The following is an 18,795-nucleotide window of genomic DNA, read 5'->3' as shown; positions in this document are numbered from 1 at the left end:
GGGTTCCATTGCTTACCTGACTGTTTTAATTTCAAGTTTGAAGTCGGATAACAAATGACAAAAGAAATACTTTTTCATGCGATATAATTACAAATTCACAATTTCATTATTCTTTTCCTTCATTTGTATAGTACAGTCATTCCTGCCAAATTTCGTGATTCTACGTCGAGGGGAGTCACCCCATAGGCTTTACTGAGTGAGTTTGCGAGTATCAAAATGTATTACATAAATGGCCATACCTTTTGATTGCATTGAGTTAGAAGCTTAATATTTTTGCACCATCAAATGTCTATAAACTTCAGTAGGTGACATAAATTTTAATTTGATCTTCTACCCGTTCCTGACAAAATGGTTTAAATGGCTCTGAGCACTATGGGACTTAACATCTGAGGTCATCAGTCCCCTACAACTTAGAACTACTTAAACCTAACTAACCTAAGGACATCACACACATCCATGCTCAAGGCAGGATTCGAACCTGCGACCGTAGCAGTCGCGCGGTTCCGGACTGAGCGCCTAGAACCGCTCGGCCACCACGGCCGGATCGTTCCTGACAAAAAGGTGTCTTAATATACGGACAGACAGACAGTCTAATAACAAATTAATATTTTTGTGTGACGTAGTTACAGATTAGCAATTTTCGGATTTTTCCTTTGGTTGTAGTGTGGAACCTTGCTTCTTGCGAAATTTCATGAGACTATGCCAACGGGATGTACTCTGTACGATTTGCTGACGTGAGTTCGCGAGTACCAGAATGTGACATAAATAGCCGTATGTTTTGTGTGCTGTCACTTACAAGCTTGACATTTTTACAAAGGCAAGGGGCCATAGATCTCAATATGCAACACAGATTTCACCTTGATACCTCTACCCGTTCCTGAGATAAATGTTTTGAACACTAGGATAGACAGAAAGAAAGACAGACGAAACAAAGTGATCCTAAAAGACATCCGCTTTTACTGATTGAGGCATGGAATCCTAAAAACGATGGTACAGTTTCCACAGCAAATTCTTAACTGTTTCTTTCCTTTCCATTGTTATCTCCCTTTAAGCCAAGATGGTCACCTCTGCCCTCGAATAAGATTTCATAGTATAAATCCACAGTATAAACTCAACAAGCAACCAGCTTCTAACAGTCTTCTTGTGTGAACGACATATTAACTATACGCAGCACAGAATGTAGTTTTGCATCATCTACATAAAACAACTTTTTTAGGCAAATCGGATGACTTGAAATTTCACTCCCCGTGTATATATGGCACGATATGAGTTGTGTGGAGGGACCAGCACTCCATGCTGCGTTGGGCGATACGATATAATACATATCGGTGTCATATCGCTGTACTCCCAGTGTGAACCAGTTAAATCGCTTACATTACGTTTCTATGCACTTCTCCGATGTGGGTTGTTTCTTCATCGTATCGTGTATGGTGTATCGTGTCTCATGTGGTATCGTCTCAGTGTGAACGGCGACTGAGACGTGTCTACAACGAACTGTGTACCACTCGCGACCACGTAACTCACGACATAAGAGTCCTTTTAAGACCTTCAAACGTTATACATTGTCACTACAATAAGCTTAAGCGTTAATAGTCACTCACATTTTCAAAGACACGGAACATTACTGTATTAAACCAAAAATTTTTCATGCGTCTCGATTGCATGTGATGTTGTGATGTGGCACACGCTCCCTCTGATTCGTGGGAAATTGCTTCGTCTGTAAACGGATTCTCTTATTTGTTTCGTTACTGTTTAAGAGAAGACACAAAACTGACGACGTATCTCGTAGCTTATAGCTGTCGCCTCTGAGCTTCTGTTAGAGATATTTGATGACTGGCATGTGCTATGTACACTATCTGATCAAAAGAATCTGGACAGCCTTTAGTAAGCGCAATTAACCAGTCAAGTGTCAAGAGAGTCGGACTCGCTAGAATAAAAGGAAGAGCGGCGTATTGTTCTGTCAGTAGAGAAACAGTAAGAGCGGAGTGCGTCGATCAGATGAGCTCAGCGACATCGAATGTAAACTAGTGATTGGATGTCACCTAAGTCACGGAAACTGACATAAGGCCAGGAGAGCGGTGTGTTGACCACATGCCCCTCTATATCCGCATCCAGTGACGCCTGAGGGCTGAGGGTGACACGGCGGCCGGTCGGTTCTGTTGGGCCTTCATGGCCTGTACGGGAGAAGTGTAGTTTAGTTTAAGTAACATATCAATCAGGGGCATTTCAACACTTCCAAAGCTCCCCAAGTCGACTGCTGTTGACATAACTGTGAAGTGGAAAAGCGTAGCTAAACCTAAGACTAGGCACACCTCATATGCTGATAAACAGGGACCGTCCAGCGTTTCAAAGAGTAATTTCAAGAAATCGCATAAAATCAGCGAAAAGAACAGCTCGTGAGTTCCAGAGAGCTACCAGCAGTCCAGCTACCGCAATGAGAATAGAGTATAAAAAGAATGGAGTATAGTGGCCGAGCAACTCCTCGTAAGCCACATATTCAGTCTTAAGCGACGCTTAAGTTGGTGTAAAAAGCGATGGCGAGACGCCACCGGCCACAGACGATTAGAAACGGGTGGTTTGGAATGATGAATCACGCTATGCCCTGAGGCAATTCGTTGGAAGCGTTTGTGTTTGGCGAATGCCTAAAGAACTTACTCACCATAATGTGTAGAGCCATCAGTGCAGCATGGATGAGGTGGTGATATGGTATGGGAGTGATTCTCGTCGTTACACTGTTGTCCCCTATTACTGTTAAGATAACGCTAAATGTGATTGCCGACGTCCTTGCCGCAGTGGTAACACCAGTTCCCGTCAGATCACCGAAGTTAAGCGTTGTCGGACTGGGCTAGCACTTGGATGGGTGACCGTCCGGTCTGTCGAGCGCTGTTGGCAAGCGGGGTGCACTCAGCCCTTGTGAGGCAAACTGAGGAGCTACTTGATTGAGAAGTAGTGGCTCCGGTCTCGGAAACTGACCTACGGCCGGGAGAGCGGTGTGCTGACCACATGTCCCTTCATATCCACATTCAGTGACGCCTGTAGGCTGAGTATGAGACGGCAGCCGGTCGGTACCTTTGGGCCATCATGGCCTGTTCGGGAGGAGAACAGTAAATGTGGAGGTATATGAACGCATTTTGTTTGCTGCGTACAGTACAAGAACAGTTTGGAGATGATGATTGCTTGTATTAGCATGACAGTGCACCCTCTCATGAAGTAGAATCTGTTTGGCAATGGCTTCTAATCAGTAACACCCCTAAACTGGACTGGCCTGCCCAGAGTCCCGACCTGAACCCATTGGAACACCTTTGGGATGAGTTAGAACGTCGACTTCGCTCTAGATACCAGGGCCCAACATCACTACCTTCTCTGGTTTCGACTCTTGAGGGTAGACGAGATGCCATTCCTCCACAGACATTCAGACACCTCATTGAAAGTGTCCCCAGCAGGGTGCAAGCCGTTATAAAGCTGAAGGGTGGACGCAACCCGTATTAATGTCCACTAATGGATGTCCGGATACTTTTGATCAGAGACTGTACGATCAACGTACCACATGTATGACGTGAACTAAATTTTGTTCTAGGTTTGTCGCTGGTTATCATCGCGATTTCGGCCACTGTGTGCGTGATCACCACGATGTCCCTGTCTGCTATATGCACCAACGGCGAGGTCAAGGGAGGTATGTGTAAACCTTGTTTATAATTCTACTTACAATTGGCTGAGTTTTATCCACGAACTGTTCACAAAAGAGAGTAACTAACTGTAGAGTGGTGAGAACGTTACCACTTACTGTATCTTTTTAGCCGGTTTTGAACACCGTTCTTTGTTGCTGCTATGTTTTAGCCGCATTGCGTTATTACTGATTCTGGCGTATTAGTTCTGCTTGTCTTACACATAGACCATCACTGACAACGTTATCAACTGCAGTAAATACATTCTCTAAGAAATTCTCCAAAATATGGATGATATGTCAGCCTCTAGTATAGTTCCTACAAATAACGTCGCTCCAGCACAGAAATGCAATCTCATTCTGGACACTGGACCGATTCCATTCCATTGGCCCGAATCAGCGGCTACCTCATTTATTGGTTCTTGAATAACATTTTCCAACTTTTTTTCAATAAATTCAATCATCATTAATCCCCCCAACATGGAGCTACAGTCGCTCTGTTCAGAATGAAAAGTCTGTCCTTGACGGAAGTCCTGGAAATCTTACCTGAAATTAAAAAACCAAACAATTTTCTTAATCGATAGGATATTTCGCTCGGAGTATTTTAGTTTATTCATTAAGTACGCAAAAAACGTGACCAAAACTACATGTTTGTTTCAAACATCCGCAATTTCATTATTTGGTCAATTTTTTAAAAAAAAACTGCAATTATTCCGTGCGCAGTATCTTGTAGATTAAGAAAATTGTTTTCTTTTTTTTTTTACATTTCAAATAAAATTTGCAGACTGCAGCACTTCCGTCATGGACACAACTCACTTGGACACAGCAACTTTAACTCTTCGGTTGGGGGATTAACAATGATTGAATTTTAAGAAATCAGAAAATGTTATCCTAGAATAACGTGCAAAAGGATTTACTTTGACTCCTTCCTTAGTTTTTTGCAAAAACAAATCGTAAAGATCGCTAGTTTCGTACGCTGACTGAGTAGAATAAACCCTTACATTCACAAAAGGCGCCGATCTTCACCATGTTACAATATAAAATACAAACAAATGATAGTTATTGGCTTTTAATTTCGACGGGTGGACTATGCTTCTCCAGTTCGTCAGTTCTCAGATCCATCACGCGACCTTGTACAGCGTAAATATCCTTCGCACATTCTTCTAGCATCCAGGCCTCATTGCGACGATTATTCAAGAAATACACACTAAATAGCTTCCAACCGACGCTAAAATACTTTGAAATACATATACTCCAGCTTCATTTTATCTACTCAATGATTCCTCCCAGCCCATTCGTGTTGCCATGATCGTGGTCGCTGATAACCACCATGTTGAGCGCCCTAAACGAACAGCAACCAAAACAGCAATAACCTTGAGCACACACTGATAGAATTGTGTCACTGGCGCTTTCACAGACGCCAACCAGCAGTGCACCTCCTCTAACTTGATACTCTATACAGTTCATAGACACATGTAGCAAAAGCCTAACCAGGGTTAGATGACACATTAGTATACTTTGCTATAGCCAACGGCCTTATTCCCGTCAGGTCACCGAAGTTAAGCGCTGTCGGGCCTGGCTAGCACTTACAAGGGAACCTCCCCATCGCACCCCGCTCAGATTTAGTTATAAGTTGTCACAGTGGATAGGCCTTGAAAAACTGAACACAGATCAATCGAGAAAACAGGAAGAACTTGTGTGGAACTATGAAAAAAATTAGTAAAATATACAAACTGAGTAGTCCATGCGCAAGATAGGCAACAACAGGGAAAATAAGAGATCAGGAGCTCCGTGGTCCCGTGTTTAGCGTGAGTATCTGCGGAACGAGAAGTCCTTGGTTCAAGACTTCCCTCGACTGAAAATTTTACTTTGTTTATTTTCGCAAAGTTATGATCTGTCCGTTCGTTCATTGACGTCTCTGTTCACTGCAATAAGTTTACTGTCTGTGTTTTGCGACCGCACCGCAAAACCGTGCGATTAGTAGACGAAAGGACGTGCCTCTCCAATGGGAACCGAAGACATTTGATCGCAAGGTCATAGGTCAACCGATTCCTCCACAGGAAAACACGTCTGATATATTCTATACGACACTGGTGACGGCATGTGCGTCACATGACAGGAATATGTTGTTGACCCACCTAACTTGTACACTTAGCGAATGGGTAAAAAGATTCTTCTGCCTTGCCCAATTTAGGTTTTCTTATGGATGTGATAATCACTCCCAAAAAAAGTGATGAAAACATAAGAGTTTGTCACATAAACTGAAAATAAAAAATGAAACTCTTCACTCAAGGGAAGACTTGAACCTACGACCTCTCGCTCCGTAGCTGCTCTCGCTAACCACGGGACCACGGCACTCCTTGACTCCCATTGTCCTTGATGTTGCCTATCTTCGCATGGACTACTAAGTTTGTATATTTTACTAATTTTTTTCATAGTTCCACACAACTTCTTCCTGTTTTCTCGATTGATCTGTGTTCAGTTTTTCAAGGCCTATCCACTGTGCCAACTTATAACTAAATCTGAGGGGGGTGCGATGGGGAGGTTCCCTTGTTAGATGGGTCACCGTCCGAGTCTGCCGAGTGCTATTGACAAGCGTGGTGCACTTACGCCAGTTGAGGAGCTACTTGACTGAGAAGTAGTGGTACCGGTTACGAAAACTGACGAAGGTGGGAGAGCGGTGTGCTGGCCACACGCCGCTCCGTATCCGCATCCGGAGACGCCTTAAAGGCTGAACACGACACGACGGCCGATTGGTACCGTTGGGCCTTCCAAGCCTGTTCAGACGGTGTTTGTTTGTTTGTATTCTTTGCTATACAGGGTGGTCCATTGATCGTGACCGATCGAAATATCTCACAAAATAAGCGTCAAACGAAAAAACTACAACGAACGAAACTTGTCTAGCTTGAAGGGGGAAACCAGATGGCGCTATGGTTGGCCCGCTAGATGGCGCTGTCATAGGTCAAACAGATATTGTTGTGTTGGCAAAAGAGCCAACACCGTTTTACTAGTGGGGGCCGAAATGCACGCGTTTTAGCTCACGCAGGCTGGCGTGAGGAGGGAAGAACTATACTGACGTGAGATCTGGAACATGACAAGGTATTAGAATTCAGAAAGCGGACGTAGTTAGTTTGATACTTAACTTTAATCCATTAATGATGAACGTCGCTCTTGACGGTACATGATTCACAATATCATTATCAATAGTAACTGAATATGGCGCCTTGCTAGGTCGTAGCAAATGACGTAGCTGAAGGCTATGCTAAACTGTCATCTCTGCAAATGAGAGCGTATGTAGTCAGTGAACCATCGCTAGCAAAATCGGCTGTACAACTGGGGCAAGTGCTAGGGAGTCTCTCTAGATTAGACCTGCCGTGTGGCGGCGCTCGGTCTGCAATCACTGAAAGTGGCGACACGCGGGTCCGACGTATACTAACGGACCGCGGCCGATTTAAAGGCTACCACCTAGCAAGTGTGGTGTCTGGCGGTGACAACTGCGATTTTTAAAATAGGAACCCCCATCTTTTATTACATATTCGTGTAGTACGTACAGAAATATGAATGTTTTAGTTGGACAACTTTTTTCGCTTTGTGATAGATGGCGCTGTAATAGTCACAAACATATGGCTCACAATTTTAGACGAACAGTTGGTAACAGGTAGGTTTTTTAAATTAAAATACAGAACGTAGGTACGTTTGAACATATTATTTCGGTTGTTCCAATGTGATACATGTACCTTTGCGTACTTTTCATTTCTGAGAACGCATGCTGTTACAGAGTGATTACCTGTAAATACCACATTAATGCAATAAATGCTCGAAATGATGTCCGTCAACCTCAATGCATTTGGCAATACGTGTAACGACATTCCTCTCAACAGCGAGTAGTTCGCCTTCCGTAATGTTCGCACACGCATTGACACTGCGCTGACGCATGTTGTCAGGCGTTTTCGGTGGATCACGATAGCAAATATCCTTCAATTTTCCCCACTGAAAGAAATTCGGGGACGTCAGAGCCCGTGAACGTGCGGGCCATGGTATGGTGCTTCGACGACCAATCCACCTGTCATGAAATATGCTATTGAATACCGCTTCAACCGCACGCGAGCTATGTGCCGGACATCCATCATGTTGGAAGTACATCGCCATTCTGTCATGCAGTGAAACATCTTGTAGTAAGATCGGTAGAACATTACGTAGGAAATCAGCATACATTGCACCATTTAGATGGCCATCGATAAAATGGGAGCCAATTATCCTTCCTCCCATAATGCCGCACCATATATTAACCCGCCAAGGTCGCTGATGTTCCACTTGTCGCAGCCATCGTGGATTTTCCGTTGCCCAATAGTGCATATCATGCCGGTTTACGTTACCGCTGTTGGTGAATGACGCTTCGTCGCAAAATAGAACGTGTGCAAAAAATCTGTTATCTTCCCGTAATTTCTCTTGTGCCCAGTGACAGAACTGTACACGACGTTCAAAGTCGTCTCCATGCAATTCCCGGTGCATAGAAATATGGTACCGGTGCAATCGAAGTTGATGTAGCATTCTCAACACCGACGTTTTTTACAGTCCCGACTCTCGCGCAATTTTTTTACTACTGATGTGCGGATTAGCCGCGACAGCAGCTGAAACCCTAATTGGGCATCATCATTTATTGCAGGTCGTGGTTGACGTTTCGCATGTGGCTGAACACTTCCTGTTTCCTTAAATAACGTAACTATCTGGCGAACGGTCCGGACACTTGGATGATGTTGCGCAGGATACCGAGCAGCATACATAACACACGCCCCTTGGGAATTTTGATCACAATAGCCATACATCATCACGATATCGACCTTTTGCGCAATTGGTAAACTGTCCATTTTAACACGGGTAGTGTATCACGAAGCAAATACCGTCCGCACTGGCGGAATGCTACGTGACACCACGTACGCATACGTTTGTGACTATTACAGTGCCATCTATCACAAAGCGAAAAAAGTGGTCCAACTAAAACATTCATATTTCTGTACGTACTACCCATATACGTAATAAAAAATGGGAGTTCCTGTTTAAAAAAACGCAGTTGATATCCGTTTGACCTATGGCAGCGCCATCTAGCGGGCCAACCATAGCGCCGTCTGGTTTCCCCCTTCAAGCTATAACAAGTTTCGTTCTTTGTATTTTTTTCGTTTGACGCTTATTTCGTGAGATATTTAGCCCGGTCACTGTCAATGGACCACCCTGTATACAGTCCCTTTGATAGTTTACTAAATATTCTGTGAATAATAAACTTAATTCGAAAAAAGATAAATAAACAATTCTGTATAATTATTCTGACTTTATAAGTAATTATTGTATATCATTGTATACACTGGCTGTATTACATAAACAAAAAGACATTAGTAAAGTATGTAGTAATTGTCTTCACTAGATGGGTGTAGTCATAGGCCTATCATTACGTTACAAGGGTTTTATTAACACTTGAATCTCTCACTGTATGATCCCAAAACTCTGTTGAGTTCTGTTTCAGCTACATTTAGTGTCATATCAAGTTTCATCAGCTTTGTGTCTTGTGCTTATGTGATATTGTATCGTAATCTTAAATTATTGTGCTGATTCTTTCTATGGCGATATTTCTCTCTCTCTCTCTCTCTCTTTCTCTCTCTCTCTCTCTCTGTGTGTGTGTGTGTGTGTGTGTGTGTGTGTTTTATTTGTACAAAGTTTTTGGTGGTATTACTCAATAAACCTTAGCCAAATGCCAAAAAAAAATGTGTCACGTTCCTGTGTCCCGCCACAGGTGGTATCTACTTCATCATCTCTCGGTCTCTGGGCCCCGAATTCGGTGCTAGCGTAGGCATCGTTTTCGCCTTCGCCAATGCCGTCGCTGCGTCCATGAACACCATCGGCTTCTGCAACTCTGTCGGCGACTGGCTCGAGGAGTACAACAAAAAAATCGTCGATGGCGATGTCAACGACGTTCGTATCATAGGTGTCCCTGCCATCGCCGTCATGATCATCATATGCGCTGTCGGTATGGAATGGGAATCCAAGGTAAGCACATTACACGTACTCTGTCGACAACACAAAATGTCACTAAATTTTCACACGGCGCACTTCCTATCCAGGTAGCCTTTGTGCTAGCGCGCGATATACGTGGGTCGTTCGATAATTAATGCCACAATTTTTTTACAGCCGTTAATGCAGGCTGGGCAAAATAAAACAGACCCAAAATTGTTTTTTACGACTGACACGGGACTGACCAATGTTGATGAACAGGAGACTTGCCCATCACAAAAAATGCTGGAAACTGTGATTTTACTGCAACAACCCGTTGCTGCCACATGTTTGTGCGTGCCTAACTCGCGCATGCTCTGTCTAGAGTACTTCGCTGTGTCATTGCGTTCCAGTGAGTGAGAGGAGCAGCCGCTTAATGACCGGTTGAATGATACAAAAAATGGTGCACACGATAAAACAGTGCGAGTTAATTATCGAGCGTTATGCAAACACAAATCGAGGAAAAGGTGTGAAGATCTCCTTGCGTAAGAGTTTCAGACTGGAAGTGTTTTGGTAAACCTCCAGCAAAGTCAGCAATGTAGTATTTAGAGGAAGAATGGCGCGAAACATGCTCTTTAGCGAATAAAAGCCGTAACAATCCAAAAATAGTTCGAATGAAATAACAATACCCGTAGCTGCATACAGGCGTTGATATAAGTCAACGGGGACAGTTGATCCATTCACTCAGTTTATTATTATTATTACAGAAGGTAAGTAACCCTCTGTCCGAACACGCTGAGCTACCGTGCCGGCATGAAATCAATACGGAGAGTTGAAAATATGTGCCCGACAGGGCTTTCATTTTGTTCGTAACTGATCGTTGTGTTTGTTCAGGGGCGGACGTCCTACGACACTTGTTGAAGTTCTTCGTTGATACATTAACCCAGTTTTTTTTTATTATAGAGGGCAGCTAACCCTCTGACGGAACATGCTAAGATATCGTGCCGGTATCCATCTGAGCCACCGAGGACACAGAGGATAGTGCGACTGCAGGGACTTACCTCTGGCACGCCTGCCGTGAGACCCAAATTCCCAACTTATTGCCCCACACTATATTCATAATGCCCCTGCCCATTACTCACGGCTTTTTGCCGATTCCCGAAAGAGTTCGGGCACTGTTTGTGCATCCGCACAGAAGAAGATGGTCAAATAGCCGGTGAGCCTTGCCATTAAAATTGCTACACCAAGAAGAAATGCAGATGATAAATGGGTATTCATTGAACAAACATGTTATACTAGAACTTACATGTGATTACATTTTCACACAATTTGGGTGCATAGATCCTGAGAAATCAGTGCCCAGAACAACCACGTCTGGTCGTAATAACGGCCCTGATACGCCTGGGAATTGAGTCAAACAGAACTTGGATGGCGTGTACAGGTACAGCTGCGCATGCTGCAGCTTCAACACGATACCACAGTTCATCAAGAGTAGTGACTGGCGTATTGTGACGAACCAGTTGCTCGGCCACCATTGACCAGACGTTTTCAATTGGTGAGAGATCTGGAGAATGTGTTGGCCAGGGCAGCAGTCGAACATTTTCTGTATCCAGAAAGGCCCGTACAGAACCTGCAACATGTGATGGTGCATTATCCTGCTGAAATGTAGGGTTTCGCAGGGATCGAATGAAGGGTAGAGCCACGGGTCGTAGCACATCTGAAATGTAATGTCCACTGTTCAAAGTACCGCCAATGCGAAAAAGAGTTGACCGAGACGTGTAACCAATGGCACCCCATACCATCACGCGCGGTGATACGCCAGTATGGCGATGACGAATACACGCTTCCAATGTGCGTTCACCGCGATGTCGCCAAGCACGGATGCGACCATTATGATGCTGTAAACATAACATGGATTCATCCGAAAAAATGACGTTTTGCCATTCGTGCACCCAGGTTCGTCGTTGAATACACCATCGCAGGCGCTCCTCTCTGTGAGCAGCGTCAATGGTAACCGCAGCCATGTTCTCCAAGCTGACAGTCCATGCTGCTGCTAACGTCGTCGAACTGTTCGTGAAGATGGTTGTTGTTTTGCAAACGTCCCCATCTGTTGACTCAGGGATCGAGACGTGGCTGCACGATCCATTACAGCCATGCGGATAAGATGCCTGTCATCTCGATTGCTAGTGATACGAGGCCGTTGGGATCCAGCACGGCGTTCCGTATTACCCCCCTGAACCCACCGATTCCATATTCTGCTAACAGTCATTGGATCTCGACCAACACGAACAGCAATGTCGCGATACGATAAACCGCAATCGCGATAGGCTACAACCCGACCTTTATCAAAGTCGGAAACGTGATGGTACGCATTTCTCCTCCTTACACGAGGCATCACAACGTTTCACCAGGCAACGCCGGTCAACTGCTGTTTGTGTATGAGATATCGGTTGGAAACTTTCCTCATGTCAGCACGTTGTAGGCTAACCTTGTGTGAATGCTCTGAAAAGCTAATCATTTGCATATCACAGCTTCTTCTTCATGTCGATTAAATTTCGCGTCTGTAGCACGTCATCTTCGTGGTGTAGCAATTTTAATGGCCAGTAGTGTACTTAAACCTAATTAACCCAAGGACATCATACACATCCATGCCCGAGGCAGGATTCTAACCTGCGACCGTAGCAGCAGCGCGGTTCCAGACTGAAGCGCCTCCTTACACGAGGCATCACAACGTTTCACCAGGCAACGCCGGTCAACTGCTGTTTGTGTATGAGATATCGGTTGGAAACTTTCCTCATGTCAGCACGTTGTAGGCTAACCTTGTGTGAATGCTCTGAAAAGCTAATCATTTGCATATCACAGCTTCTTCTTCATGTCGATTAAATTTCGCGTCTGTAGCACGTCATCTTCGTGGTGTAGCAATTTTAATGGCCAGTAGTGTACTTAAACCTAATTAACCCAAGGACATCATACACATCCATGCCCGAGGCAGGATTCGAACCTGCGACCGTAGCAGCAGCGCGGTTCCAGACTGAAGCGCCTAGATCCGCTCGGCCACAGCGGCCAGCCATACATGTCCTTTCAGTAAGATGGCGTAAGACCAGCGCATTGAAATCACATAATATTGAAAGATAGGGTCTTCTAGCCATATGGATGCGGAATAACATAGTGTATTGGAATTCTGAGTAAAACCAACCTGCTAAAAGAAAAGAATGTGTTGCATTAACTATGAACGCCCCTCACTCTAACGTAATGTTGTTCAGTAAACCATTTTCAGTCATGAATAGAAATATCTGCACTCATACCCGTTACAACCTGTATAGCGAAATGTTGTTTCAGATGCTTCAGATCTGATGTTTCTTCTGCATGTGTCCCAAGTTTCGAACAATTCCTACATATGACAAAGCCGTAGTGAATCATCGAAATGGCGTCTAGCAAGTTGGTGTGGAAACCCAGACAGTAGTGAAAATCAGTAAACGTTCGTGCAGTGTATAGTAGTGATGTTGTTGATAGGAGTACTTGGGCGATGGTAAAGAGAGTTTAAAGCGTCAGTAAGAGCAGACAACGAGCTCCATGATCGGCCACTTTGTGGGTGTCCTGTCACAGTCGCTGCTTCCGCCATGGTGAATCGCGTGGACGCCATTATGCATGCAGACCGCCGCATCACGAGTCGTCGGTTGGTTCTACAGCTATCAGTGAGCACTGGAAGTGCATGTGCTATGACTGAGTCTCTCGGATATTAACAGTTTGCTTGAGATGATTTCCTCGAATGCCCACAACAGATAACGAAATTCAAAGAAAAACCGTTTCATCTGAACAGCTGGAGTTACTTGAGGCCAATGGAAAGGTGCTTCGTTACAGATGACGAACCCTGGGTGCGTCACTAGCAGGAGACAAAAAGACAGTCACTAGAGTGACACCTGCTCCGCAGTCACCAAAAGAAAGTAATGATGCCATTTTTTGGGATAGTGATGGCGTCATTCTCGTGGATGTGTTGCCGAAAAAAGTCAACCGTTAATTCAGAGGTCTATGCGAAGACTGAACAAACTCAACAAACGTGTTCGATCTGACAACAATCCAAACGAAATCTTGCTCTAACGCGGCTGTGGACTCCCGTACACAAGTCTCAGATCCCAGAAACACGTTGCCTCATCCACTCTATAGTCCAGATCTGGCGTCCACGGACTACAGCTTTTTTTTCCCCCCAACTCAAGGATTCTCTGCGTGGGACTCAATTTGAAAATGATGTGAGCGTAGGTGATACAGTGAGAACACGGCTACGGGCACGCAAAAAGAGCTTTTTCAGACAGGGAATACAAGAGTCAGGGAATAGAGCATGGCGGGAACTACGTAGAAAAACAGTACATATAAAAATACGTTACTTGAATTTGTCACTAGAGTCTAATTTTTAAAGATAAATATGTTCCGATGAAAGATTGGGGGGCATTATGTATTGAACGTCCTTCATACAAACGGATAGACTCAATCGAAAATTATGAAATGGCAAGAATATGAGCTTTCCATGGAGCTGATACAGAAAACTCTTTCAATAAGTTTTATATTATCCACTGTAAATGGCTGGTGAAAGACTGCGACTGTATAAACAATGGTTTTGCTCTTTATGAAGGTATTTGTTTTCTTACGACGCGTTTAGGAAAGAATGCCCATAATCAAGTGCGTTTTTTCTTGTATTATGACATTTTACACATACGTCATATCAAACGAAAGAATGAACTGAAAATGCAAATTTTCACAAATCCCGTCGCGAAGAAAATAAAGGATTATCGTGAATGGCAACAAACGTTATTTCATAACGAATATAACCAATACAAATTGTACTCTCAGCGTGGTGAAACGTCCAATCCTATCGATCTGGGATCGAGACTGAGAGACTACTTACTCGGATTTTTTGTAAGGGGATTTCCAGTCCCAGCATTTGCTTTACATCCTAGAAACCTCGGTCAGAACCGTAGATTGTCAGTACTTCTGCTTGTTTTGATATGGCCCTCCACGAATTCCTCTCCTGTGCTAAACTTTTCCTCTCAGAATAGCACTGGCAAACTATGTCCTCAAATATTCGCGGGATGTATTCCAATCTCTTTCTTCATTCACACCTTCCCTCGTCGATTCTGAGGAGAACCACCTCACTTCTTACCTTTTCAGTCCACCTAATTTTCAACATACTTCTGTAGCGCCACATTTCAAATGCTTCGATTCTCTTCTGTTCCGGTTTTCCCACTGCCCATGTGTCACTGCCATACAATGATATACTCCAAACGTACATTCTCGGAAATTTATTCCTCAAATCAGGACTTCTGTTTGGTACTAATAGACTTCTCTTGGCGAGGAATGCCATTTTCGCCAGTACTAGTCTGTTTTTGTGCCATCCTTGCTCCGACCATCTTGGGTTGTTTTGCTACCTAGGTAGCAGTATTCCTTAACTTCGTCTACTTCGTGATCCCCAATTCTGATATTACGTTTCTCGCTGTTCTCGTTTTTGCTGCATCTCATCACTTCCGTTTTTCTTCGATTTACTTTCAGTCCAATTCTTCACTCATTAGACTGTTCGTATCATTCAACAGATCCTGTAATTCTTCTTCACTTTCACAGAGGATAGGAATGTCATCAGCGAATCTTAAGGTTGATATCCTTTCAGAATGAGTTTTAATACCACTGTTGAACCTTTCTTTTATTTCCGTCATTGTTCCTTCGATGTTTACACAGCATAGTAGAGTCGAAGGACTACATGCCTGTCTTCCAGCCTTTTTAATCCGAGCACTTCGTTATTGGTCTTCCAGTGTTATTGCTCCCTCTTGGCCATTGAAGATATTGCATAGTATCCGTTTTTCCCTACCGCTATTTTCTCTTCGAACATCTCGTACCATTTCACATCGCCGAACGCTTTTTTCCGGCCGATAAATACTATGAACGTTAATGTAATCTGTAGAAAGCTGCGTAGGTCGCAAGGTAGTAAGTCATTAACTGCATACAAAATGGCGTTATTGATTCAGAATGACGTGTTCCGGCGTTTGCCATTATCAGATAATCTCCAAAAACAGAAAATTATGTACAACTATACACGAAATAAAAATAATGATAATAGTAAAAATAGTAATAATAAAAGTGATCAGAGAATTTGGTATCAAATCTAAATTAGCAAACCTTATTCGTGAAACGCTGACAGACACCAAATCAAAAGTAAAGTTTCAGGGTGAAATATCGAAAGCATTCAACATAAAAACAGGTGTAAGGCAACGTGATGCCCTGTCTCCACTCCTCTTTACCTGCGTACTAGAGAAAATAGTAAGAGAATGGAAACAAAAACTGAAAGTAGAGAAGCTATCACCAACCAGACTGGGAACTTAAAAACAAAGGTACTAAAATTCACTGTTTATCATTTGCGGATGATTTTGCCATTCTTTCGGGAAACCTAACAAATGCTGGAATACAAATCAATCTCTTAGCAGAAACAGTCAACAAAGCAGGTATAAGAATATCTGTAGAAAAAACAAAATTTATGACAAATATAAAAAAATGCTCCGGAATCCCTAGCAACAGATATTGGCCAGATAAAGAGGGTAAATAAATTTAAACATTTGGGAGAAATTATCCACGGAAATGGCTTAGAAAATTTCGCTGTAGAACAAAGAGTACATAAAATGGAGAGAGCTTATGGAATAACTAGGAATGTCTACAAGACAAGGTGTCTGTCTAAAAATTTGAAGATACAGCACTACAACACAGTAGTAAAACCAGAATGTCTTTATGCAAATGAATTTTTAGTACTGAACTACAAATTACACAAACTTGAAGTCCTAGAAAGAAAAATCATTCGAAAAATACTTGGGCCACCAAAAAATATAGAGGTATGGAAATTAAGAAGCAATGAAGTTTATCGCAACATGGAAAATACAAATGAAACACTACGAAAGAGACAAAATTTTTGGACACTTTTACAAAATGAACAGCAACAGGTTAACCAAACAGATTTTTAAATATCTTTGAGACAAGAAGTCAAGAATAGCCTGGATTCAAGAAGTTAGGAAAGATTTGGAAAGAAACAACATAAGTGAAAAAGATGAAATAGAGAGAGACAGTTTCAGGAGGAAAGTGTTAAAAATTGAAGGATTCCAAGGCAAGAGGGAGAAGACAGGGTCAAAATGGTCCGAGGAGAGAAAAAGGATAGATAGTGAAAAGATGAAAGAATACTGGAGGAAAAAAAAGAACAACAAAGAAGGAAGCATTTAAATTGGTGTGTGATCCTTAGATGACCCAAATGAAGAAAGAAAGAGAGAATAATAATAATAAAAATACAAAACCAATAATTTCCTCTAAACGTGAAAACATAAGGCACATACCCTGGCACAGAAGCTAACTAGTTGATCTGAAAGTAACATGACGTTAACGTAACCGACATAAACAGATCGAACGAGGACATGACCTGTTTAGAAAGTAAATAAACTTTAACACCAGATGACATTATTTAATGGCTATTGGCTATTATGGCGCCATCAAGCTTGACGAAGACTTTATTAGGAATAAGAATCATTCAATACAATATTTCACATTTATAACAGAAAGATACAATAATATTCAGAGCGAAATATTTTTTTGAGTTATAATTTTCATATATAGCGCATACCAGATGTGAAATACAGGAGTACCAACAGCAAATAAGATCAAATACACGATTTATTAAATACGTGCGACCTAAACTACAAGATCACTGATCGTATGTACTGGATGAGAGAATCCAACGTCACAGTACATTAAGTGCACTCACTACCTAGTGTGCCTGGGCAAGAGACTATGATACAAAAGCGAAAGCCGTTTACTAACTGATTCTTTTTTCTGTTCGTGCAGTTTATTTCCAAATTTTCCATTCACTAAGAACAATTTCTTCTCATATTAATGTGTCTTGATTTTTCTTCAGTCTTAATTCCATTATCAACAGCAAAGTCAGAACTGCCTCTCTAGTGCGCTTACGCTTCCTAAAGTCGAACTGATCGTCTAACAAAGCCTCAACTTTCTTTCCATTCTTTTGTATATTATTCTTGTCAGCAACTTCGATGCAATAGTTGTGAAGCTGGTTGCACGACACTTCTCGCATTTGTCGCATTCATATTTTCTTATAAAAGTATTTTCGATAAGTATCGTAGTACCGACAATGCGCTTTCAGTAGGTACTTCAGAAGTTTATAAAAATACTTACGTGTAGCCTTTATGTAATTTTTCCGTATTGACTCTGTGATCTTTGCCGTATTTTGCATTTCCTGCACGATAGCACCCACGGTCTTTTTCTCGTCTGTCAGTACTTGTTTTCTTCTGCGCAGGCGCAAAACTTCCTCATCGCTATAATTCTGGCTGCCATGGTCGACTTCGTCGTTGGCATCTCGATGGGCCCACGCTCGGACGTCGAGAAGGCCCAGGGATTCGCTGGTCTAAGTAGTAAGTATGTGCTCAATCATCAAACCTCTCACGGTATGGTCCTATCGTTTCACACTTGGCCGGCTGCCGTGTAAACGGCGCCAGTACACGGTTGTCGGGATGTGCACTGCCTGAACGGGGTGTTCAAAAAGTCTCTCCCCAGTGCCGTATGATTGTTAGCCGCGCGTGCAGTATGCCGCAGTGAATATACCGAAATGAAACTCAGTGAAATATAAGTTATTAATTTATTGAATATTCATTTTTACTGAGATAAATGAAACGGTGGAATGTTGGGAGAGTCCGCTTGAAGGGAAGTAACGCAAGCAGGCGAACAGTCATACAGCACGCGCGGCTAACAATCATGTTGCACTGCGGAGAGACTTTCTGAACACCTCGTACTTTCCTGGCGCCGGTTTAACGGCACACGATTGCCGTGCTTGTGCTGTGGGAAGCCGGCAGCCCCCACTGGCATGACCGTCAAACCGAGGCAACCAATGGAACAGGGGGTAGGGCCGTTGTTAGCGTTCACATTTGGTGATATTTCAATTTAGTGATCTTTCGTGTGAAATTATATTTATAGTTAACTATTTTTATCCTGATGGACATTGAAACATTTTAGAATTCAACATTACTTAAAAGAAAATCATGAAAACTAGTTCCAATTCAGTCCGAGTTGATTAGTGCCTTGAAGCAAAAGCCAGATCACCAAACATAGTTTCTCAA

General features: G+C 42.9%; 1 protein-coding gene and 1 pseudogene across 1 annotated transcript in view; both read left to right on the top strand.

The window, feature by feature from the left end:
* Positions 1-18,795, top strand: part of LOC126199202 (bumetanide-sensitive sodium-(potassium)-chloride cotransporter) — a 316,749-nt gene that overhangs the window by 193,090 nt on the left and 104,864 nt on the right. Inside the window, exons 4-6 of the mRNA XM_049935981.1 lie at positions 3,578-3,673; positions 9,450-9,703; positions 17,979-18,093. Of these exons, the coding sequence (XP_049791938.1) occupies positions 3,578-3,673; positions 9,450-9,703; positions 17,979-18,093 (465 nt within the window). The remainder of the gene's footprint in view (positions 1-3,577; positions 3,674-9,449; positions 9,704-17,978; positions 18,094-18,795) is intronic.
* LOC126200054 (5S ribosomal RNA) lies at positions 2,775-2,892 on the top strand (annotated as a pseudogene).

Source organism: Schistocerca nitens, chromosome 8 (genome assembly GCF_023898315.1).
Source record: "Schistocerca nitens isolate TAMUIC-IGC-003100 chromosome 8, iqSchNite1.1, whole genome shotgun sequence".
In the NCBI taxonomy this organism is placed as follows: Eukaryota; Metazoa; Arthropoda; class Insecta; order Orthoptera; family Acrididae; genus Schistocerca; species Schistocerca nitens.
The sequence above is the reverse complement of the archived record's forward strand: the minus strand, read 5'-3'. Positions and strand labels throughout refer to the sequence as shown.